Source organism: Furipterus horrens, unplaced genomic scaffold (assembly GCF_987537825.1).
Source record: "Furipterus horrens unplaced genomic scaffold, mFurHor1.1.pri manual_scaffold_3, whole genome shotgun sequence".
Lineage (NCBI taxonomy): Eukaryota > Metazoa > Chordata > Mammalia > Chiroptera > Furipteridae > Furipterus > Furipterus horrens.
The window spans coordinates 148997613-149024253 of NW_028327173.1; the positions used below are offsets into that span (position 1 = coordinate 148997613).

Here is a 26641-nt window from a genome sequence, read left to right on the forward strand (position 1 = left end):
AATGATTGTAAGATCATTTTTCCACCTGAAATTTCTATATGAAAGGAAATAAAAATACAGAAAATATTTACAACACAAATGAGAAAGAAGAAAAATCTCCATTTTGCCAAGTTGTTTGAGTCTTCCACATCTGCAATGCCTAATGATTTCCTATAAATTTGATTATTTGAAAAGCTCTCAGTCATAACAGAAAGTTCTATTTTTTAAAGAAAAGAAGAATAGTGAAAGCTGTTCTGAGTGAACCAATACAACATCCCTACCTTATGGGGATACCATCCTTATAACGAGTGCCAATTTCACTGGTAGAGCTAACTTCATCACAACCAGAACGAGAAGTTTCTAATGAGTTTTGCTCTGTGCAGTTCCAAATGTCCTTCTTAGATGGACTGTCGGGCTTCTCTTCTCCTGATTCAGAAGAGTCAATGGCTACTACTTCTAACTGAGGATTAGGAATTTCTAGGACTTCCAGGGAGGAGTCACTCTCTGGCTCATCTCTGACACTCTCTTGTTCTGGGCCAGTTCTGCTGTCTTCCCAGGTGGAGGTTGTCACTTTCCCTCCTTTAGTTGACTTTCCAGTTTTTACTTTCCTCACAGGTTTAGCAGTAAATACATCCTGCTCAGTGTCACTGTTCTCAGGAACACGGGCAGCGCGCAGAGTTTTCTTCTTCCTAAGTTTCTTCTTTTTCTTGTTACCCCTAGTTTCAGCTGAGGTCAGAGTAGACTCTGCTTGCTGTTCAGGCTGGTCAGCTGGAGAGTGGGGCTCCTTCTCTAAAGGGGTTTCTGAAGCAAAGGACAATCTTGGAAAAGAATTGGTACAGGCTTCAGACCCGCTGTTGCCTTTGGTTGGCTCTTCGTCTTCTTTATTTATGTTTGGAAGACCAGTTGATGGGGAATAGAGAGCATTTTCTCTGTTTCTGGTATTTCCTTGTCCCACAGAAAACTTCAGCTCTTGGCTAGGCTCATGGAAACTCTCTGTTAGCTCTGACAAGGACAATGTTGCAGTGATGACTGGAGAAATTGGACGACGGTCACTGATCTCTCCTGAATAGACAAGAAAAAAGTTATTGCACCTTTTTACGTCTATTTATAGTCATAAACTGCAATTATTTGTCGCTGATTGAATCTCAACAAATAATGCCATTTCAATGATATGTTAACCAAACCATGGCTTTTAAAGCTGTTATTTCACCCCTCAACTTCCCATAACCTACATAAATTTCTATTACAGCACTTAGTATACTTTTCCTTGCATTAATTTCACAAATAACATACATGTCTTATGTACTGTAAGAGCTACTTGTGGGCAGGAACTGTTTCTATCAATCTTTTTCTTTTTCTTGTTTGAAATGTCCACATACTGAACACTGTTTTCTTCTTAGCAGACACTTAGGTAACTACTTAGCTGAAGTGTATTCACCCTTATTTCTTCTAAATTTCACTGTGCACTTTACCTGTACATCATCCAGTTTACCTACATAATAGTAGTTAAAAAGCCAGCTGACTTAAAAATGTTTATTTTCTTTGACTTACTTATTTCATGTCTATAAATTTAAACTGATGAAATAATCAGACATACTCAAATATACATACAACATTGTTATACAGAATACTAAAAAGAGGGGAAAAACCTAAATATTCAAAGGAGATTATATAAATTATTGTACATCCAGATTATTATACAACTTCTCAAATATTATGCACTTAGAAAAATAAAATATTTTAGATGAATTATTTTTATGACACTGGGAAATGATGATATATTATGGGAAAATAGCCAGTTTATAACATACTATGATTTGTCCTTTGTATGAAGTCTACACATAAATGCAGACATGTAAGATTTAAGAAAATACTGAAATAGTATATATCTAGATTTTTAATTTTTCAATTATTTACAATGAACATGAATTAGTTTTGCAATCAGAAAAAGAAATTTAATAAAAGCTATTTTTGAAAAAATTGGCTTAAAGTCTCTATACTGCTTCGTTACTAGTTTAAAAAAATACTAAATATTATCCATATAAAAATAACAAATTCAATATAAAAGATAAATACATTTGATAGAGATATCTAGACGAGTGTTGCAACAGGTAGCCAGATCTAGAGTAATTCTTCAGACTTTTTACTTTGGCTCAATAAATCACACAATGCCAGTTTATTTACTTTTTACTTAATTATTAATATAGCACCATTATGATTATGCAAACTTCAGATAAGATTTTAAATTGCTCAGAAATTATTCTCAAATGGTAACTAGGTGTTATTTTATGAAAAGACTAAAAACCTTGGTTACTTCTCAAAACCACCCAAGTTCTGGTTAGACGGTTCCAAACCCCTCAGAGCTCTCTGCCTTTCAACCTGGTCACTGGCCTCTCAGGTTTATATTAATCCTGGCTTGTACCTTAGATGATAAAGACAGTTAAGTGCTGAGAAATTCAGTGAATATATCTTATTTAGAAAATTTACTGAACACCAACCTCATGTACCTCCCCAAAACTAAATAATTCTGCACCAATCCTAATAAATGGAACTTTTTAGTGCTAATTCAAAGTCAAATTAGTAATTCTGTATTAGAAATAATGAAGGAAAAGTTACTGGTATTTAAATAATCCTCCTGAATGGAGAGAACCTCAAGAAAAATTAATTGTAATAACTTCAGTTTAATGGGCAAGTATAACTTTACATCACTGATATAAAATTGCCCTAGACCTACTACAGGGCTGCCCTTCAACCAGAGAAGAGTTCACATACTATTAATACCTTGCAGTAATTCCTTGGACACATTCAAAGGGGAGATCTGCAGCACGGCATTCAAATTCTCGTCTTGTTCAGAAGACATAGGTTCTTGTTTTATCTGAACTGATGAGTCTGGAGCAGGAACACTGCCATGAGGTTGGAAAGCAGGCGATGTAGTCACTTGGAAAGGGACTCCTGGGGGTGATGGAGACACATGGGAAGAGGGAGACTCCAGAAGAAGTGGGAAAAAGGGAGCAGGCAGCAGCGTGGTGTCAGCAGATGTTTGAGATCTGCTGCTCCTCTGTTCTCGTGTAAGGCTGCAGGGAACCTGGTACGGGCGTTCAGAAGGTTCATATGTTTCTAGAATGGAAAATATACATATATATAAATGCAAAAACTTTATCTGAAAATTCACTTGTTTCTTAGGCAATGTGTGTTTTTAAAGATTACAAGAGAATTTAAAGTCCTTCATAATTTTTCAAAATAGATTGTCATATATCTGTACAACAAGGACATAGAACAGGCATTAATATTCTAATTTTTCAGATTTTAAGTGACCTATCCAATGTCATATAGATAAATAAATAAAGAGCCAAGATTTGAACCCAGGTCTTTTGATTTCTAACCTAAGGCTCTTTCTATAACACAGAAAATGCTAAGCATTTTGGGGATGCAGAGTATAACAGGGCTTTCTGTAGAAGAATGAAACCAAAGAAACATGATCAAAATCATATGACTTTTTAATGACTACTTTAATTTCCCTCTACAGAGGAAAAAAAAGCAACAAGCTACAGAGGGCCCCATCTGTCACATTCTCTCCAAATACCTTGTAATCCTTGTAAAATTTGTATTCTATGGGTCCTCAGTGCACTCATCTCCACAGTTATCTGAAAGTAAAATATTTTGTCATGAATTTTCAAATCCAACTTCAGAGATGATCCATTTGCATTAAATGATGTTCCATCTGCTTTTACCTGCTGTTTGAGCATAAGCAGCCTCTGAACTTCAACATAAGCTGTCTGAAGTGCTGCACGGGCTTGCAGAAGGTTGTTATCCATGCACTGCAATGATTTGCTTAGTTCTTCCTCCCTTAAAGAAATATTCAGCAGCTGGTCAACCTGAGAACGTTCTGTCAAAAGAAACCATGAGCCTTGGTTTAATACTGGAGATTCTCTTTAATAATACAGCTCTTCAGAAGATGGAACTACATCAGTTATCTAGGATAAGCCTTTTTTTTCTCCCCAATAGGTACTAGAGACTCATCAAATTATAGTTAAGCCTGATATTGTCAGAGCTAGGAACCAAAAGTTGCGGATTGATAAGATGGAGGTGCTGCAAAGGTTCAGAAGTACCACCACATGGTACCATCTTGCCTAACAGCCATTGACATCAGTAGCCTTCCAAGTGAAATCTTTGTCCAAAGCAAATCAACTGTTGTAGTTTTCGTTTCCCTTTCTTCATTACCCACCACCCTACTTACCTAGGGCTTTTGCTTAGATAGGGCCACAGGCTGGTTCTGCCTGCACTCTTCCCCCAACCCATATTTTTCTAGACTGTTAGTTAACATAGTTAGCTTTATTAGAGAAGTCTTCCTGAAGGAGACATAGCTTTGAAATAGTACACTTAAGTTACTTTCAATAAACGACTCTATTATGTGTATGTATTTGTCATCTTTATGTTTGTCTCTTTTCCATTCAATATGCCAGGACCTCTTCTTAAACTCCAGACCCCACATATCCAACTACCAACTTGACATCTCAACCTAGGTGTCTCTAAGGTCCTTTAACTCAAGGGATCCAAAAGGGAACTTGTCATCTTCCTCTACTCTCAACCTGCTCCCCTCATGGAGTTTTCTAGCTCTACAAATGATACCATCATTCACAGTTGCCCCAGCCAGAAATTGGGGTCATACTTGACTCCTACCTTACATATCATTTCCAATAACCCAAGGCCCATCCAATCACTTCCCACAGGGTTAGAGTCAGTGGAAAGCATGCACTGTAGAAGCACAGTAGTCAGGGAACCACATTAATAACTTCTCTCCTTAATTCACATGAGAAAAGCAACAAAGATGCCTCAAATATGGAGACTAAAAGAAACGGCTATAAGTGGCCAAGATGAACAAAAATTTACTGAAGGCCTTTTCCTCTTCATCCCATTGATAAGGCCCAATGAGACTTTCTGATTTTATATTGAACTCAATTTGTCCAAGATATATATTAACTTCAGGTGTACGTGACATCATGTATTTCTTCTATAGCTATAACTATATATAGCAGGAAATCAAACTTTTCTATGCCATTAAGCAAGACAAAAAATGTAAAAAATTAATAATAATAAATGGGCAATCAGTGTTTGATAACCACAAGTTATACTCTGTGTCAACTTATAAAAAGGCTGAGTTGCTAAAAGAACAATTTTTTTCTGCCAGAATATTCTGCACTATACCTTTCTTTCCTTTAATTTTCCTTCTTTTATTTTTTCTCTCAAGACTTGGGAGTTCAGGAGAAGATCCATCCTGAGGAAATACAGAAAAATGAATAATATTAAATGTGTAATGACTATTATCTAGGAGGAAAAAAGAATCAGTTCTGAGATAGTCATACAATATTCTACATTATTTCTACCATCTCTAACAGGATAGTAGTAGGAGTCTCATGCACATGGTATGAACTAAAATATTAGTTGAATAAATGTATATGATTTTAAAAAAAGAATCTAAGGTCTAGTACCTTCCCAGCATTTTAGGGGTGGTAAAGACCACAGGGCACAGGAAAAGCATTTCAAACCTTGGTAAAGCAAGACGTAGATAAAAGTACGGACAAAGCCAGTGATAACATATATATGATTTCATCATGGCACAGTTTCTCCTTTACATTTCAGCAATAAAATCTTTAAAACAAAAAGCTAACCAGTCTATTGAGATAAGCTCCAAGACATTAGACTTTCTCATAGGACAATCTCTTATCCAACAATATCCACTACAGTGTCTAGCTCAAAGAGGGCGCAGAGTTGAAATCTGAATCCAATCCAGGTCTACAACCCAGACCCTTATCCACTCTACTATATTGCCTCAGTATTAAAGGACACGTCCCATTTTCTCAGTGCCAGATTCCAGGCTGTATCACCATCATTATGCTTTCTTTTCAGAAAGGGTTCCTGAAAGGGCTAAGGAATATTGGCAACAGAGATGCCAGAACAGAAGTGGTGTCAGTGAAGGAGTGGATTCTGAAAGGCCAGGCTGGATAAATGAAGTACAAAAGAGAGTAACAAGAGACTACAAATATTTCTATGACTATGCTCATACAGATGCCCTCTATTACTATTGAAACTACCCTGGTGTTAAGCCTAAAACTCCTGGATCCAACAAGCCTCCATGCCCTCCAAAGGCAGTACTAGAACGCCTTTCTTCAGCAGCAGTAGAGAATGCACCATGGAAACAGATCGAGTTACAGCTGAAGATGTGGCTTACTCTTTGTCAGGTGATACAAAAATTGATTGGCTTGATGATTAATTTTAGAGATGACTTCATATTTTCCTAGTACTGTACATTCATATTCAATTACATCTAACTTGGTAGAATTACTCAGTGAAAGAAACCAGTAGAATAATCTGAAAGTAAGAGTAAGAACTTTACAAGTGTTCTATTCCAGAGTAGGGAGAACTATAACCCTAGACATGTAAGAAAAATTAAACAATTAAATCTTTCTTGTAACATTCAAGTCACCACATACAATATTCTACAAAAGGCACAGGGAATCATACTCACTCCAGTGGCTCTTCGCTTTTTCCTAATGCCCTGACCGTCATTTTGTTCAGCACCAGAGGTACAGCTACTGTCTGTGCCTGCATCTGCAAAACTGGAGACTGCAAGAGCTGAGGATGCATTTGATAAAGAGTTTCCTTCTCCATTACTCTCCTGGGCATTCTGATTCTCTGAAGGTGGTGTAGAACTCTTCTGGCTGTTCAGATCTTTTGCCAAATGCAGCAAAGATATTGTACAATCGGATGATAGTTGTGCACTATGTCGCCTTCGAGTAGCAACATTTTCAGCCCTTTCACCTGTTCTTAGGGAGGCAGCCAGAGGTGTCACTTCCTGCTTAAGGCCCGCAGTTGTTTTCTGACTCTGTGCAGCCCTCAGGGAGTTACTAGGTGAAAAAATCTGCGGGGGCTCATTGTCTTCGCCTGTACCCTCCTCACTGAAGAAGCTGTACACAGAAGGAGCCCTGTCCATGATCACACTGCTCTCAGAAAGGCTTCGCTTCCTTGCCAAGCCAGGGGATGAAGAAATGGAAACATCTTCCCACTGGAATCCTAGATTGGGTAGATCAGGCTCCCCATCCAAATCCAAGACCTCTTGTTCATTTTGTACTAGAGGCACCATTTCTATGCCAAACCTTAAGAAAGAAAGAAAAAAGTCATAAGTCAAACATGGGTGAGAGAATGGAGCAGCACCACTTTTTAAAAAAATTATTTATTTATTTGTTAGTTTTGTTTATTTATTTTTAGAGAGGTGGGAAAGGAGAAAGAGAGGGAGAGAAACATCACTGTGTGGTTGCCTCTCACTCGCATCCCCAACTAGGGACCTGACGGGCAACCTAGTTATGTGCCCTGACTGGGAATCGAACCAGCGACACTTGGCTCACAGGCCGACACTCAACCCACTGAGCAACAGCAGCTAGGCTGGAGCAGCACCACTTAATGTGCCAGACTCTGTTAAACACTGAGGTTACAAATACAGAAGTATGTCTAAATGAGAGATTAATACTAGAGATTAGCATACACCTATGAAAATACATTTGAAAGTAAAAATTGAGGGTTTTATATAATATGGAGCTCAAAACCAACAATAAGTACGTAATTTTAATAGTAAACAAAACAAACTAAAACATCTGTTAAGCATTCACAAATACCAGACACTATAGTAAGAACTTTATATTTATAATCTCAATAACACTAGTTATAGGAAAGGATATGGATGCACAATAAATGTTATTTCAATAAGGCTAGAAATATAAGCCTGGAGGGCTATATAATTATAATATAGCAGAATAATTTTCAAGTAGCAAACCTAGGTTGAACGCTGCTTTACCATTCAGGAAAGTTTTGTACCTCAACATCAGATGATTAGGCAAAATATTATACAAGTACTTGAGAAAATATTTTGTGGTCACAAATATAATGCCAAGAGTAAACACAGAAGGGTAACTATCCATAGATGCTAAGTAAAAGGTAATGAGAACAGTTATATTTACAAGTGCCACCACTCAAGATCTACATATAAGATACAGATTTACATACTTTTTTATGCTGTCACTTTCTGGCCCCTAAAACCAAAGTGCTGGATTTCTGATTTCTTTTCCTATGTCCCCATCTCATTTCTCAGAAGTAGTGCACTACTTTTTCATCTGAATTCCCTGCTAGGAAACACTTTATTCCATTTGTTACAGAGTAGCAGTAATCGTTAATATTTAAACCAGACATCTACAGCACATATTTTTTTGCAAGCATTTAATTAAATGTAACAAGATTTCTCTTGACCAGGGTCACAGGGTAAGCTTAAAAGAAAGACAACTGGATACCGAAAAGAGGTACATACCTGGGTAAGCCTTTGCCTAGCTCTTGCTTTTTCTTGGTTACTTGATGAATGACCTGTTCCCAGTTGACATTTCTCCGAGATGCATTTAGAATCTGCCGAAGGGTTGGCTTGAGCCCGGATTCCTTCTCTGTTTCACTCTTTCGATGACCATTAATATTGCGAATGCGGCGAGCACTGTTGAGGTTTGGTTCAGGAAGGTGTGCTCCAGTTTTGCTCTTCAAACTAATGTGCCGAGTGAGATCTCTTTGGAGTGAGGCAGGAAAGCCAAGCTTACTTAGTTCAGGCAGGATGAGGCCTGAGGGCTGAGTTATATCACTCTTTTGAAGCTCTGCCTCCAAGCTGGTACTCTCAAAGCCTTCTGCTTCGTAAGATACATGAGATTTAACAGAGTCATCAACCTGTACATCTTCTAGAGAGGTTTTCAAGTCTAGCAATAAGCCAGAGTGTGGGCTGGCTACAGGTGTCATTTGTAACCCAGATTCTTTCTGGAGAACTACAGAATTACATGGGGAAGTGGATCGTTTTCTAGATGTTTCCAAGTTTTGGTCATCTCCTTCCTTCTCATCAGCATTGTGAGTGCTACAGGATAAAACTTCTGTAGTTGCAGACCCCAGGGTTCCAATTTTTGTTCCATCCCTTTCCGTGTCAGATAGCTCTCCATCACTTTCATCCTCTAGTGAGCGCACTTGAAATTCAATCTTCAAAGATCCCTTTTCAGACTCTTCCACATTTCTGCTTGCTTTTGCATAGTTCCTGGTCCTTTTAGAAATGCTAAGAAGTGGATTTTGCAATGACTCATGAAACTGTAAGACCTCTTGGGCTTTTTGTGATGTATCACTTAAGTTTTCATCAGGGTCCCTTTCAGTGCTAAATCTACTTTTATTCCCCTTTAAAACACGAGAACTTGAACTGTGCAATTTGGCCATGCCAGAAGAATCATGACTGTCTTCCTCCTTGGATTTGTTTAAGAAATTTGAATGCTCTTTAGGAAAAAGAGAATTCACTTTGGTATTTTTTGACAGATTCTTTGAACCTTGCTTTTGAGGTGCTGATTCAGTGACTGGAATTGGAAGAAGTGGGGATTTTAATGATTGCATCTTACTTAAGTTACGTGCTTGTTCAGGTTTTTCTGTAACAGGGCACTCTCCCACCACTTCACAGGAAGCAGTGCAGTCAGAAGTGGTTTTGTGATGGAGAGACCCAATGGGTGTTTCTTTTTGTGTTTTTAGTGTTGGGCAACTATTTGTTTCATCAATTTGGGACTCTTGTGTGCCTGTGTTTAAGACAAAATCAAAGGAGGGCTTATCTATCATTTCTGACTTGTTGCCAGTGACTTCTTTCATTCCTGATTGTAAATCCATAGTCTTCTGTGAAGGGTAAGGAGTCCAGCGACGGAGCTTTTCCCTTGCTACATTGCCATTCTTCCCACCAATTCTGGAAGCTATGGGGTCTGTCTGTTTAGCGGTTTGGCTTTCTACCTGCTCAAAATTGAAGTCAAATAAGTTTTGTGATGAAAATTTATCATTTGTAAATCCTTCAGAAGGACTTCTATATGTTGCAACTGTACCAACTTTGTCATTTTCTTGCCGCTGCCATTTATATCTCTCTTGATTGTATTTTTTTGACTTCGGTTTTTTGTTCCATAGCATAGTCATGTCTTCCACTTGACAGTTAGAATTTCTGTTTCTGCCTGGTTGAAATTTGTCTCCTGGGCTACTATAATTCCAACTATTTGTACTACGTACACTGGATTTCCAGTTTCCGTTACTGCTGTTCATATGCCAACTGGAAAAGCCACCTGTTCCTTCAGAATGCCAGCTGGAATTCCTTCCTGCACCATTGTGATTCCAAGCTACTGTTCCATTATTTGAATGCCAACCACCTCCAGAATTATTGTGATTATGAAACCAAGTTGAGGAGCCCCCTGCAATGCCCTTCTGCCACCCAGAACACCCTCTTGGTCCACCACTATTCCTCAAAGAATGTGAAAAGCTGTTTTTCCTAGTATTATTAAAGCCTTCTTTCTCCCACTTCCAGTCTCGTGAAGGAGGTCCGCGATGATGCCATGCTGGCTGACTGTAGCTCTCTCTGTCTTGGTAAGGGATTCTGTCTTCTCGTCTCCATTGGAGTCGCTTGTCATCAGAGTTTATTTCTTGGCTGCTATTGGAAGGTGCATCTTGCCTGGAAGAAAAAGTTTTCCATTACTGATTTAAAGGGACTCTTATATTTTCAAACTTCCTCTCAGCCCCCCTCTCCTGTTACTTAGAATATGTAATAGAATCTATTTTTATTTCTCATAGTAGTTGCTTTCATATATTTAAATGATATAATTAAACAGTCACAATTTATCAATTTATCAATTAAAGATTATCTTGTTTCTCCTATCAACCCAGAAATATTAAAAATTTGGCACATTTATACTATGCTCCTTTTCTTGCTCCTGTTTTTCTTGGCATGTTCTGGAATATTTCCCATCTATCATCCAATTATTTTTAGATTGTACAGCTTTTAGAAAATTAAAACAATTATATTTTGTAGCTATGGTTATCATGTTACTACAATTTAAGTTCAGCTGCTCCCAATACTGTGACTTCTCCAGTCATTGGTTCTTTCTGAAAAACCCAGTTTCTTAACCTATTTTAAATGGTAAGATTTTATTATGCATAATCACTTCTATTAATAAACACTTTATCAAGTATGCATCCAACAACTGTTAGTGGTGAATGAAAACTTGTATGCATTGTTGCTATTCCTGAAGGACTTACAAGCTAGCTGAGAAAATAAGATCACAAATAGGAGTAAAATGGCACAAAGCAAGTAAGCGGCCACCACAATAAGTACTATAAGGACTCCATGTGCTAGAGGTTTTATAAAAAAGCTACAGGTGTTTGAACTATCCATTTTTGACAAGGAGCCCAGAGAAATGTGAAGAAATTTAAGTAAACATCACAAGAATATGTGTAAAACTATTTTCCTCTACAAATTTCCTACGGTGTTTAAGCACAATGCTTATTTAGCATATGGTAGGTGTGCAAAAGAACTCAGTAATACTAGATAAAATTTATTGAGAACCTATGAACTGTTAGGCATTTAATGCTAAGCAATTTATATAGATAACCTTATTTAATTTCCACAATTCTGAAGCAAGTATTCTTATTACTCCTACTTTTTGGCCAAGGAAACTGAGGATTAGAGAAGTTAAGTTGCCTGCCCAGAACACCACACTGAGTGGTATGGCAGAGATTTGGGCCTCGGCAGTCTGGCTCTAGAGTCTACACTCTTAACCACCAGGCCTCAATAGAATGAAAATCCCAAAACAAAGCTTCTGTAGTTGGGTTCCCTACTCTGAACTTAAATTCAGTACTTAAATCTTAAACTCAGTACTGACTTTAATTGGCTTTAAAAGCTTTTAGTTTCTGTAAGATTTTGGACAAAAATTAGAATGTCTTCCATTTTCAGAAGATGAAATTAAAAGTTAATTTACCTCAAAGTTCCAACATCCATTTATATTATGAATTACAATGACTTCTAAACAGGAGATAATTGTTTTATATACATTGGTGGGATATCTGTACCATCATTAGCTGAATTGCTTTTATCTTTTGTTTCTAAGCAGTAGGCAGCTTTTCACATCCAAGGAAATCATTAACTCAACTACACTAATGTGATCCAGAAATTAGACCATTAGGCAATACATCGGTTACAAAGTAGAATTCCTGGATCATCATGAAATGGCTAGACCAAGAGGACAATAGCATGCAGCTAAACCCACAGCCCAGAAAGAACAATCTAAGTTAAAAACCTCATGAAGGGGGAAAAAAACATGAATAAGTAGATAACTTTATAAATAGGTCGCCAAAAAGTATACTGGAATTCTCAAAGAATAGTTAACTACAATAAAAATTTACTGAGAGGCTCTTTGACCCTGTGACTTAATGTTTAATCATTTACACAGATAAGCTAATAATGGCACAAAAGTGCAATAAAAATAGAAGTTAGTCTTCTAGAGGCTCCAACACCTTAAAATAAGAGTAAACTGCAGCTCTATTGAAAGTACTGAGAATGTCATTTGAAGGACTGAACCATTTAAGAACTTGCCACTGACATTTTAAAACTAAGAAAGTCTCCTTCAAGGACTTGTTCAAAAACTTCTACCATATAAAGTGAAAATTACTTTCTTTTTATATTCAAACCTCTAACTAAAAGTAAAATGCAGACCTGATATAACTAGTATTCAAAAAGGATCTTTAAATTTTTATTTTAGAATTTGAAATGTTTCTCATGTCCTAGGACTTGCAAAATTACTCCGACTCATAATTGGTTCTACCTCTCATTTACTCATCTTAAAATTTCTGCTTCATTCAAGTCTTTAGACCACAAATTAGTAAGGTTAAAATATAACAAACAGTCTAATATGTGAATTATAGAAGCAGGTATGAAATTATGCAGTACAAGTAGGAAAACTTATACTGCTGAAATGATCTTGACAATGTCATATTTAAAATACAAATTTATACAGGAGACTAATGAACAACACGAACAAACAAGCAAAACTGAACCAGAGGGCCTAAGCCTATGATCTCATTATCTGAGTGATTGTCTAATACAACAAGGATGCCAGCCTGTTAAACCAAGCACGCCGTTGTCCGGAGACAGCCAGCTGACCTGGAGTCTGCACGATCCTTCCCCACCCTCCCCTCCACACCCCACTCCTATTAGGGATTTCTGGAAAAGGGTAGGTAGGACGATGACCATGTCCAGCTTAAAGCAGCTAAAGGAGCACAAGACCTTCGCCCATTGTCCTTTAGAAGATTATAAAAGGTCTTAAGTCTGAGAGGGGGCAATTGTTATTTTTTATTGTTATAAAAATATTAATTAATTAAAATATATAAATTTATTCAATAAATAATTACTAAAGCACTTAATAAAAGGAAAAATCAAATTTAGTAGATGCACCATGTTAATTCACATTAGGCAAAACATTTTTTCCTAAGGGATGCAATAAGAATACTATATAAAACGTTCATATAAAGCTTATATACTAATATCTTACAACTAGAAAATGTGAATATCAGATAAAAACAATTCATTAGTATCCAAAAACTTTGGAACTAATAAAGACACTTCTAAACAGTTATCAACATGGTAAAAACTTCAGATATGTAACAGCGATAGCCAGCTTTTATGTAGGAACAACAGTGAGTGTTTTAGAGCAGATAGTACAGTAGTTCAAGAAAGCATTCCATTGTTCTTTTATGCATAAGACAGCAACTTCAAGCTAAACTTTATAACTAAGATAAGGTTGAATTGTATAGGCTGACAAGTATGGAAATGAAAAATGTATTATCTACTTTATCGTTTCAGATAGGCTTTTTAAAAAATCTAAATCATTACTCACCGACTTTGTTCTTTCCTTTGTTTTATTAACTGAACGAGTTCCTTGTCAAAATAATCTTCTTCTTCTTCCTCTCCCTTTCCATCATCTTCTCTTTCTTGGGCATCAACATTATCTTTGTGCAACTGGCCAGAAATGTGTTTTGCATATGCGGAAAGACCCACTTCTGTGACCCCGCATACCCGGCACTCATGACTACTGTCCCTAGGGAAAGAGGGAGAGGAGGGACATTCAATTCTCCCCACTGGCATGGCACACTCACCAGGTCTGTTCTAGTTTCCTCTGAAAGACACTGCACACTCTGGCACAGTGGGAAATTAGTGCTAATCAATTTCAATGGTCCTTTCATCCCTTTTAATAAGTTTGTTCATAAGTTACTTTTGAAATGAATTTAAGATTCTTTTCCAGCAATCAAGAGGCAATACACTTCAGAATAATATCATTTAGGAGGAAAAATCTTCTTGAATTGCTGTACTTAAAATCTTGCCAGAGGAAACATGGTGAAAGGGGAGGCAGGGCAGGGGGCTCAGAGCAAGAAGTTGCTCTGGAGCACACCCATGGTGCCAGCTGCACTCAGAAAGGCTGGTGAAAGCGCTTACATTTAATCTCTGGCTCAAGAACTTTCTCCCAGTGAAAGTTCAGGGGTGGAGAAAAGAGCAGGCAGCATAGCCAATCCCAACCCTGTAACTAAATCGAACAGCTGGAGCTCTGCCTGGAATGTGAAGATTCCGGACCCAGGGCAAATGACCTGAGTAGTCTCAGCAAACTTTTTTTGGTCTGAATGACACATGTGATCTACATTCTGCATCAGAAGGGCTTATTTTAAAGGGAATGGAAAGCATTTCAGCTGTAGGAAGTCAACAGCTGTGCTAGGCAAATGGTTTTCTCAAGTTTCAGAAAATGTTAGTCGAGAGAGAAGCAAAACCAGGTTCTTAGTTAAGAACACTGACTTTTTTCTTTTATTTACACACTTAATGGTAAATCTCACCCTTGGCTGGTTTAAGAGGCTATAGTAGATGAATAATTTAACTGCTTTTTTAGTGTCCTGAAATCCCTTGGTTGGTTCAGCTGTCTATGTGGTCATTGATGAGAAAATTTGAACACCGTGACCACTGGTATAATGAATAGACAGAAATATCCATTCCATAATCCAACTTGGTTTAATTCTTATCACTCGTCTTGTGATTATACTAGTCATACTTTTGTACTTCCTATGCCAGTCTATTAAAAAAATTTCAACACAGAAGACATACTGTCTTTAATAAAATACAGACACACATAACACTACTTCATCTCCCCCTCATAAATATCTATCAAAACATGGAGAACCCATATTATTTAACCAGATGAGACATTCAAAATTGAGTATTTCATTTATTAGTTACTGATCACCTGAACAGTCATTAAAAAAAAAAAACGTACTGAGCAACTACTAAATTCCAGGCACCGTGCTAAGTATATGGTTACAGTTGTCCAGGGTGACAAAGTATAAATTAAAAATGTCCAATATGCCCAGTAAGTTAAAAAATACACACATAGCTCTGGCTGGTGTGGCTCGGTTGACTGAGTGCCAGCCTGCAAACCAAAGGGTCGCCGGATTGATTCCTAGTCAGGGTACATGCCTAGGTTGCAGGTCCAATCACCAGCTAGAGTGAGTGCAAGAGGCAATCAATTGATGTTTCTCTCACACACGGATGTTTCTCTCCCTTTCTTTCTCCCTTCCTTCCCCTCTCTCTAAAAATAAATAAATTCTTTAAAACACACACACACACACACACACAAAAACTATTTTTTAATTTGTACAAAATGAAAAACACCCCAGAAAAATGGGGAAAATTTATAATTTTTTTGGACTTTGTAACCTTAGATACTCTGGATACAATATGGTCTTTGACATTAAGATCCAACTTAATGAGTTCTACCCAGGTTCCCTAAAAATATCAATACCTGATTACCCTGGATATCAATACTCTAGTTCTTTCCAATCCTTCAGGAATTTTAATACATTTTCAGAGAGTTTTCTACTACATTGAGGTGATAATCCTCAATTTTCTCCATTTTATCAAGGATAGCTATATGCTTGCTTCTCTCATGCAATTAAATTTATGGTAGCTCATTCAAAGTGAATGTTAACTTGTAACAGAAAACAAGCTTTTTCTCATAGCAACACTGAAAGAAATTTAAAATATAAATCTATCCCCCATGCAGCATTAGAAGACTCTGAAGACTACAATTAACCTAGAATACAAATAATTTACACTATAATAAAAATTTGAACCAGCTGAATTTTCTGGTTAGAAAACTTTTTTGACTTTAAACTCTAAAACTATGGAAAATATTTTAGTCTACTTTTCTACCTAAACACATATAGAACGCTAACCTGTACATTGCAGTACCAAGAACATCATTCTAAAAGGTATTCTTAAGTAAAATCCTTGATTTTACCCTTACTTCTAAAATGCAGAGGATTTTTCCACGTCCAAACCATCAAAGTCTCTCTCTCTTTAAAAACACAACTGGAAGGCCACACTGACACTTAAGGAATGCTGTGTAAACTCTGTTAAAAATAAACATTCATACTCATAAACCCACACACCTTGCAATCCCCAAAGCACAAGCATATGTTGGCTATGTAACTGACACTGAAACAGAGATTTAAAAAATATTTCTGCTTTCCTTGCAAAAATGAATATTAACCATACGAAGTCTGTCCAGAAGGCATCCAGCTATGAAATATGAAAAAGAGGCATTTATTGAAGAAGATACAAGAGATAAGAAACATTGTACATAAGACAATGACGCCTCAGTCCTCTTCAAAGTAGTCACCTTGGGACCTCACACAGTTCTCCCAGTCACCATCAGTTGCCCCATTATATTTTCCTGCATCTCATCAACAGTCTGAAATCTCTTCTCTTTCAAAGGTGATTTTAGTTTTGGGAAAAGCCAGAAGCCGCGGGGCGCCACATTTGGGCTGTAGATGGACTGAGTCACCTGGGTGATTTGATGTTTTGCCAAAAAACTCTGCAGGAGATGTGATGCATGAGCGGGCACATTGTCGTGATAAAGCTGCCAGTCATCAGCTGCCCATAGCTGTGGCCTTCTGAATCATCCAAATAGTTTCCATGGAGCAGTATTTAAGCTTAACGTGAAATTTGATGCACATTCGTTGCTCTATTCACTCAGTCATTTTTAATACGGCGGCCACACAGTACACATGCTCACTCAAGAGCATCTACTGCCCTCACTGACTAGTACAGTGAAGTTGTCATTGTTCACGCATGTGCATTCTAGTCCCCTCTCCTTTGCTGCCGGGTTACATCGCTGTCACACAAACTGGTCTCATTATACTAACAATGGGTCAACTTTTTCCAGACAGACTTCGTAGTTCCAAAGGTATTGGATTGAAAAACACCTCAACAGATCCTGCCCGGAAGGGTGTAGGCAACATAAAAGTTAACACTGAAAATGATTTATTAAAAACCAAAAATCCTTAACATTTTTCTTTAAATGATATCTAGTTTTAAAAAGAGAGAAGCTTTACAAGACACGTCAATTAAATAAGAGACTCCGTATTTATCAATGGGAAGAACAGAGCAGGCCAACCACATCTCTTGAAAATTTGAATGGTTTCTGTCTGGAGACAAGGCTATTTTACACACATTGTGTATTCATGGTTCCACAGATGGCATCTGGAAAAGCACATGTTTAAAAAGTTAACAGCATAAAACTTGAGTCGCAGACCTGGCACTCACTGCAGCTTCAACCTGAGTCTCGGCTTCTCGCCTTTCTCCCTGAGCAACATGAGCTTCAGCACAGGCTCCAGCTTCTCCACAAACTACCAGAGCCTGGGCTCCGTGCAGTCTTCCAGTCCCGGGTCCGGCCGGTCAGCAGCGTGGCCAGCGTCTATGCAGGCGCCGGGGGCTCGGGCTCCCGGATCTCGGTGTCCCACTTCACCAGCGTGCGGGGCAACTGGGGATCCGGGGGCCTGGCTGCAGGGATGGCCAGGGGTCTGGCAGGCATAGGGGGCATCCAGAGCGAGAAGGAGACTATGCAATGCCTGAATGACCGCCTGGCTTCCTACCTGGAGAGGGTGAGAAGCCTGGAGGTTGAGAATCAGAGACTGGAGAGCAAAATCCGGGAAAACCTAGAGAGGAAGGGACCCCAGGTCAGAGACTGGGCACATTATTTCAAGACCATCAAGGACCTGAGGGGTCAGATCTTTGCAAATTCTGTGGACAATGCCCGCATCGTTCTGCAGATTGACAATGCCCGTCTTGCTGCTGATGACTTCAGAGTCAAGTATGAGACGGAGCTTGCCATGCACCAGTCTGTGGAGAATGACATCAATGGGCTCCGAAAGGTCATTGATGACACAAACATCACTCGGCTGCAGCTGGAGACGGAGATCGAGATTCTCAAGGAGGAGCTGCTCTTCATGAAGAAGAACCATGAGGAGGAAGTAAATGGTCTACAAAACCAGATTGCCAACTCCGGGCTGACTGTGGAGTTGGATGTTCCCAAATCTCAGGACCTCAGCAAATCATGGCGGACATCCGGGCCCAGTATGACGACCTGGCTCGGAAGAACCGAGAGGAGCTAGACAAGTACTCGTCCCATCAGATTGAGGAGAGCACCACAGTGGTCACCTCGCAGACCGCTGAGATAGGAGCTGCTGAGATGACACTCACGGAGCTGAGATGTACGGTTTAGTCCTTGGAGATTGACCTGGATTCAATGAGAAATCTGAAGGCCAGTTTGGAGCACAGCCTGAGGGAGGTGGAGACACGCTATGCCATGCAGATGGAGCAGCTCAATGGGATCCTGCTGCACCTGGAGTCAGAGCTGGCCCAGACCCGGGCAGAGGGGCAGCGCCAGGCCCAGGAGTATGAGGCCCTGCTGAACATCAAGGTCAAGCTGGAGGCTGAGATTGCCACCTACCACCGACTACTGGAAGAAGGGGAGGACTTCGATCTTGTTGACGCCCTAGACCACAGCCACTCCTTACAAACCACCCAAAAGACCACCACCTGCAGGATTGTGGACAGCAAAGTGGTGTCTGAGGTCAACGACACCAAAGTTTTGAGGCGTTAAAGGCAGCAGAAGTAAGGGATCCTTTTGCGGGGCAGGAGGCCAATAAAAAGTTCAGAGTTCATTAAAGTTCAAAAAAAAAAAAAGTTAACAGCAAATTAAATAATGTCTTAATGGTGACACTTTTCAGTTCATTATCAATAACCAATTAAAATACTATTTTGTATAAATATATAAAGTATGCTAATTGTTGGGAAAAAGGGGCTGCTTTACTTCTTGACTAATAAAGGCAAAAATTTTCCTTGGGGTATGGAAAGGAGGGCCCAAATTAGCTTCATCCTGTTACCACACAATTTCCTCTCATGTATGAAAGGCAAAGCCTTAAGATATTCTATCATAAGCTTTTCTTTATTAAGCGTGCTCTAACTGTTCCACAACAGCTGGTTGATAAAAAAGGTTTGTGCCTTTTTAAATAGCATCTATCTGCAGAAACTGCTTACAGTCCACACATCTGAACAAGTATATTAGGAAAAAATAAGGAAATGCCCCAGATGTCCACAACTGTGAACCAAATAAGACAAGTTATTTACTTCTCAATCAAGCTGGCATTCAAAACCTAAAAAATATTCTCTTTATATTTTTAACCAGATCACAACCAAAAGTTATACTGCTACAAATATAAAGAGAAACAGAAATCCTTAACATCACAAAGCCAGTATTTAAACATGAAATTCGGAGGGGAAAAAAAAATCACAAAATAATGATAGGAAGAAATAAGTGATAACTATTTGTCCCTATGGTATAGATTAATAATGACTGTTTGCCCCTGCAATAAATGCTCCATGTAAGTAACTGATTTGAGATTTTGTTTGTTTTTTTATAGTTTTGTCAGCTTTTTCTTGCTATCTGCTTACCTTCTCCCTTATAATTTGTTAAATGCCAGAAAACTATACAAACTTATTAGCACTGTACCTAAAAAAGGAGTAAATGAGTACTAAAGTGCTCTCCTCTAAATAAAATGAGTTTGGTTGTTAACACTGACATTTATATTGTCAGCTCAGAGGCTTCTAATGCTTTCTCTTTAATTATTTGACTATGCTCCAAATAACTAAAAATGCAGACAAAATCTCCATGGCACAATTAAGTTGATGTGTGAGAGGAGAGGAAAAACAAGTTACAGAACCACACATATATAGCATGTGGTTCAGTTATCTTAATAAGACAAAATGTGTGTGTGCATATGTGTGTGTGTAGCTAAATATAAATCTACGTGGAAAGAGGTCTGGATAGGATAAACACCAAACTATTGACTTTCTTTTAAGAGGGGAGGAGAACTTGGGGTGAGGTAGGGGGTTAGATGACTTTTTTACTTTTTATGATACAGTATTGATTATGAACACAAATCTTAAGTAAACAAAGTTCATTTTTTAAATGTTTTAAATAGTTGATTAGTGATCTTTGAATACAATTGGCTTTAGTCTTTGAATAGACCAGGCTTCTCTCCTAAAGACTAGCTTTACTGACTTCATTTGTTTTGTTTTATAATATAGTCAGGTGGCAGGCAAATAGCCCAGAATAAGGTGAATTCCAGAAGGAAGTTTGTTGGAAATGGGATTATATAATTGAGATATTCCACATATAGTCAAAGGTTGATTGTTATTTCATAGGTTTCCAATGATAATCGGTTAAAGGTAATATATGAGTATACTGAAGATATTTTAAGGGCTCTTCAATTAAATCTGAGTGAAGATTCTTTCATACTGCTAACCTTCACACAGTAAGGGACTAAGACCATGGAAAAATTCCACTAATATGCTAACCAGTTGCTGAAAGTTTAATAACATTAATTTGCCCACACAATCTAAAACTGTATTACTTAAAATACATATAACTCCAAATGACTTAGGTTGGCATCCTGATCAAAGTTTGTAACTGTTATGCATGGAATAAGATATTAATTAGTATTTTTCAGTTCCCCAGTGTTTCTGTTTCACATTGTGTCCAAATTTCAAATTCACAGAAGTCAAAACATCAAAAAAGAAACCATTGATAGGGGGAAAATGGCATAGAATATACACATATGCTACATTTAATTTTTTAAAGGTGCTTACTTATTAGATTTTCTTTCCTTAAACATTTCAAGCCTTACATCACAAAACAGCATTCTTAAATACTCAAGGTGTGTACTTCAAAATTTACACTAGAGATTCAGTGCTACTTATTTAGTGGACTTTGGACTTCTCAGACTATTCTAGCAACACTAAAGGTTTATTGTATGCAATAATTTGTACCACAGCTGAGGCAATAATATAAAGTGTCCTAGTTACAGGGCTGGTAGTAGGAATGACAAAGCTTTTAATGAGAGAACGAGCTCACCCTAATACACCTTTGTTGTCATCTACTTATTAGAGCTGTTGTGAATTCTACACATTTGAGATGCACAAAGATTTATTCTTTATGAATGACAAAAAAAAATCTATCGTACTTGTTATCAATTCTAAAATAGTTCTATGCCATAAGGTAATATTCATTTATGAAAGATTACGATAAAATAAGCTGACAGGTCTCATCAGTACTCAGATCCCCCCACATTCACAAGTTTATGGAAGACAGCCGTTTCCATACCTGCCCTTCAGGTTCTCAAGTTCCCTGTGATGCAACATGCTCCGCATGTGTTCGTCCATCTCCTTCAAAATTAAAGAAAGCAGATTAAACTAAGGGGGAGTGCTTTGGGGGAAAATATTCCTTTGTTCCTGCTCAATCAACAACTGGGGCTCAAACTCCTAGTGTCAAAAGTATTTGTTGTGGTTACTCTTCTCAACTCAATATTGTAATCAGTTATTAAAAAATTATTTAGCTATATTTCTGACATATTTCATTTTCAAATAAAGAAATTTTTTAAAAAGACCTATTTAAGTGGCTTTCTTAAAAGGTTAGAAAGTATATTGTTTTTAGAAGGCAAAAGCTTTAAGAATAAATTATGTGGGTTAAATTCTATTCCAATATAAGAAATTTAATCAAGTTTACTAAAAAAAAAAAAAAAAAACTCTAACCACATAACTTCTCAACTATTTGACCATTTTTCTACATACTTTCTTTCCTCATTCAACTGAGAGTTTCTCAAAAGTAAGTTACAATTTATATTGATGTCTTGGCCAGGGCCCGGCATATAGCTGTCAATATCCATTGAATGAACAGATAAATACATCAATTCTAGACAGAACTTCTGAATATAACAGAACCTTTCCCTATGTCATGAAATTTTTAAAAACTACTTTGACTACAGCAGCTCAATCATGCCTTCTTTTTCACTGCCTGCTGCCCCAATTGATTTGTTTGGTTCTAATGAAAAGTTTGAACATTTACTAGGTTCTCCCCTCCCTCCGCTCTTCCCGCTCCCTTCATGGGAAGAAAATTAAATCTCTGGGAAGAGCTTCCACCTTAAAACATGCACATATATGCATATACCTCAAAAAACTCAAAAAGCTGTAAATGTCTATCCCTTTGTCATGCCAAACTATATATGGCCAGCATGCCATAATTAGAGAATGGCTTTAACATACAAAAGGGCTTCTATAACTGTTGAGTATTACTATTAACTGTGTCCTATGCTTAAGCGCCCCAAACATTTCCTCACTTGAGCTGCAGACCACTGCTGAGGGAGTAATATTAACTTCCTAAGGACACAAGCATGCAGAGAAGCTAACTCATTTATTCACCAAACACTTACTAAGAGCATATTATCAAGTACAGAGCTTTTTATTATTATTGAAGGGGCAAGTGTGAAAATATTCCCAGTTTTGTCCTCTCAGAATCATAATCAAGTGGCCAAACTAGGACTCAAACACTGGCAGATCTGACACCAAAGCCAATGTTTCAAACAAGATGCTATACTGTAAGCATCTTGTGCCTTGAGACTTTTCGTCATATACGGCTTATTTGTCAAAAAGCATACAACAACCTAATGACCTAGTCTTAATTCAAGTTATCTACTACAGTGTGATAAATAGGGCTGTAATTCAAGACTCTCCCTTAAAAGGCGATTTTACTGAAGATGACCATCATTTCCTTCTTATCTCAACATATGCTTCATTTGGAGGGGACAGCTTTACATTCGACCTCTTCTAACTACACGGATTAGCCACTAACTAGAATGAACAGTTACAACTGAAAACTGAGTCAAGTTAGTGACATAACAGAAAATGAAAAAAACTCTATGAACAATACACACCTGCTCAAATCCCTATTGACTGTTCAGTTTTTCCTTGGATTAGATTGACATATGCCAAATCCCTTTTCTTAAGATAAATTTAAGTGGGTTCTGTTTCTTGCCATGAAACAATTCCTGAGCAAAACAATATTCACTGAAATGGGTTATTCTCTGATATAAAAACAAATTCTACATTCTATTTTGATTAAAGTGTTATCATTCAAAACTAGTTTCAACATGACTTCTGTTGGTCTAAAACATTTCCCAAATCTTTTCCTAAATTTACATATGAAATTCTCTCCCACTTTGCTCTAAGGAATGAATGCAAAGGTAAACAATGAAGCTCTCAAAATAACTGGTAAAGATCCACAGGCACAGGATTAAAGTAATAGCTGCAAATGTATACTGGCTCTTAACCAAGATTCTATTTAGTTCCTTTTATATTAATCAGTTGTTTTTTTTAAAAGACAGGGAGGGCCCTGGCTTGTGTGGCTCAGTGAATTGAGTGTCAGCCTGTGAACCAAAGGGTCACCAGTTTGATTCCTAGTCAGGGCACATGCCTGGGTTGCGGGCCAGGTCCCCAGTTGGGGGCATGCAAGAGGCAGCCACACATTGATGTTTTTCTCCCTCTCTTTCTCACTCCCTTTCCCTCTCTCTAAATAAATAAATAAATAAAATCTTTTAAAAAAATAAATAAAAGAGGGAGAAGGAAGGGGGAAAAGAATTGATGGTTGAACAACTCTGAAAAGCAATAAATAATATTACATTTTTTAAACTCCAGTGCCTCTCAGTCTTTCATAAGTTAACGATCATCAGCATACTCAGGGAATGTAGTAAAAAGCTCAGAATTAAGTCACCCTAAGATCCTTTTCTCCTCCAAAGTGTATTTGGGAAAACCAGAGTTATACTAGTTTGGGAAACTAAGAGGAGAGAGCACTGCTTCAACATAAGTTGTTCATGTTCTATCTAAAAATAAGTATCAGCATTCTCTCTTTCAATTAACCTATTCTGCTAATTTCTTAGAACACGTTAATCTTACTGCTAAAATCATGCATTCTTCTGCTTAAAGACAATAGTTGGCTTTCCCAAAGGCAGGAGTGGCAAAGTATGAAGAGATGAAAACATGTTTCAAACCAGAGAAGAAATGCCAAAAGGACTTAAAATGGCAAAATTATGAAATATCACAAGATAGGGCTGCTGCTCCATCAAAGTCTGAGTCCACATCTCTGAACGTCTATCAATCCATTTCACACCTTTTCAATTTGCCATCCCTCCAATCTGTGAGTAGCTATAAAGAATTTTTGTTTATTCAAATCTGCATAGCCCTGGGCAGTGTGGCTCAGATGGTTAAAGCATCATCCCGTAATCCGAAAGGTAGCAGGTTTAATTCTGGGTCAGGGCACATGCCTGGGTTGTGGGTTTGGACTCCAGTTAGGACATACAAAATGCAACCGATCAATGTTTCTCTTTCACATTGATGTTTCTCTCCCTCCCTTCCCCTCGCTCTAAAATCAATAAGCATGTCCTTTGGTGAGGGTAAAAATAAATAAATAAATAAATAAAGGGCCTTTTATAGAAAATGTTTGCTGACCCTTGCTCTAAATTGATGCCATAATGATCATTTAAAAAAAAAAATTTTTTTTTGTATAAACCCTGGTCTAAATTTTTTAAAACTAGAAGAGCAGTTGTTTGCTTGTTTGTTTGTTTCTTTTGTAAAAGGCAGCAGGCATATTATTAAACATGATTTTAAAATGTCACCTGATTTTTCCATCACTAACTGAAATCCTATACAGGAATAAAAATCCTTCATCCCAGCCTACTGGGTGAATCATAATCAAACCCCTCAGTCTTACATTCAATATTGTTTATCAACTGTCTTCACTTAAATTACAAATTAAATTGCAGTCCCACTATTATCAAGACAAAACTGTTTAAATCAGATGAACCTTCTTACCGACTTCTAAACTATTTTACCTCTGTACCTTTGTATATGATATTCTCACACCTAAAATCTTCTCTAGTTCTTTTAAACCACCTTACTACCAAAAATCTTTCATGCAAGCTCACAATAATCTTCCCAGTTCTCTGAATTTCCAATGACAATAAAGAAGACCTTAAAAGCATAGAGAGGGGAAAAAAACCTCAATATTTAAGCTATCAGTACTACTTTGAAAGTAAAGGATAAAGACAAGAAAAAGCAAAAAGCGAGACAACTTGCAGCCAATTTCCCTAAGGCACACACCGGTAAATTTTTTTAGTCTTAAAAATGTCTGTTTTCCCTTGTGCAACATCCCCCCCTTGTGGACATCTAGGATATTATTATTACCATTTCTACTGTGCTGCACTTTGCACAAGTGTAGGCAGAAACAGAGTGCAGGTGCATACCACACTGTGCCCCTTACCTATCCTTAGCTAATCAGAAAGTGTATAACCTCAAGTAATCTACATTTTAAGGTATTTTCTCTATAACTGGCTACTAACTAAATTTCCCTACATTACCTACTTTTGAGTACCCCCAAATTCTGACAAGAGGTTTAATAATATAGTTACTGGATTTATGAGACAGTAAATAGAAAGAAACCAGTGAAACAAGACTATGGTTTAAGAAAGAAGCAAAATAACACAACATTAAAAGCTTTTACCCATCTACAAATTTCATATGGTGTCTCTGAAAAAATGAGCAGTCACAAAGCCTCAGATTCTCCCTCTTCTATTATTACCTTTTTTGAGCTGTACACAATGTTGCACAATATGCATTTTCGTTCTCGTACCATAGTGACCAGATCTGAAGCACTCAACGTCACACCTGCAATGAGGAAGTAACATTTAGTAACATTTTCCCCCCCTGAGATGTCTTCTTAGATTCTTTTTAGCATGGCCAAAAATACAAGTCTTGCATCTCCCTCACCTCCACCCTGCTCCTCTCCCAGTCTTCCCATCTTGATAAATGAAAATTTCAATTTTTCAGGGCAAAAACTTTCGGAATCATCCTTGATCCCTCTTCCTCACTCCATATCCACCCTCACCAGCACATCCTGTCAGTCCCGCCTTGAAATATAGATACAAAACCCATCCATTCCTTACTACTTAGCGTATCATCACATGGCACTAGCCTACTGACTTGACTTCTTACTTCTACTCTTATCCTCTTAGTCTGTTCTCAGAACAGTAGCCTGAGATTCTGAGCTTCTTTTACAATTTAAGTAAGATCACATAATCCTCCAATCAGAATCTTCCAATAGATTCCCATCTCACTCAAAGAAGATCCAAAGCCCTTTGTCATGAGCTACAAAATCTGTTTCTCACTTACTCTCTATGCCCTTCCACTCTCCTTCTACCCCATCCACTCCAGTCTCATTGCCCTCCTTCCTATTCCTTGATCACACACACCAGGGGGTCTCCTACCTTAGGGCTTCTTCTGTATTTCATGTTCTCTCTGCCTGGAATATTCTTCCCTAAACCATCTTGATGGTTCTATGGCTCACATTCTCATGCTGCTTCATCAAGGAGGTCTTCCTTGACCTCCTACAGAAAACTGTACTTTCTGACCCCCACTTCCACTATTCCCCTATTAACCTGCTTAATTTTTTAATAGCACTGTGGTAGACTGTTTTCATGGGTGGCCACAAATTATCTCCCACCCCATGTACTCTTTTGCAATGTGACTTTGTTA

At 37.8% G+C, this 26641-nt stretch overlaps 1 protein-coding gene and 1 pseudogene across 1 annotated transcript in view; one reads left to right on the forward strand and one right to left on the reverse strand.

Moving 5' to 3' along the window:
* The window catches only part of ZNF106 (zinc finger protein 106), a 57486-nt gene that overhangs the window by 15828 nt on the left and 15017 nt on the right, over positions 1–26641 (reverse strand). Inside the window, exons 2-11 of the mRNA XM_090270474.1 lie at positions 25689–25774; positions 21384–21445; positions 13734–13934; positions 8336–10516; positions 6506–7133; positions 5185–5254; positions 3711–3865; positions 3563–3623; positions 2761–3096; positions 261–1041 (exon numbers count right to left, since the gene is read on the reverse strand). Of these exons, the coding sequence (XP_090126600.1) occupies positions 261–1041; positions 2761–3096; positions 3563–3623; positions 3711–3865; positions 5185–5254; positions 6506–7133; positions 8336–10516; positions 13734–13934; positions 21384–21445; positions 25689–25742 (4529 nt within the window). The 5' untranslated portion in view covers positions 25743–25774. The remainder of the gene's footprint in view (positions 1–260; positions 1042–2760; positions 3097–3562; positions 3624–3710; positions 3866–5184; positions 5255–6505; positions 7134–8335; positions 10517–13733; positions 13935–21383; positions 21446–25688; positions 25775–26641) is intronic.
* On the forward strand, positions 17479–18871 carry LOC150016346 (keratin, type I cytoskeletal 18 pseudogene; annotated as a pseudogene).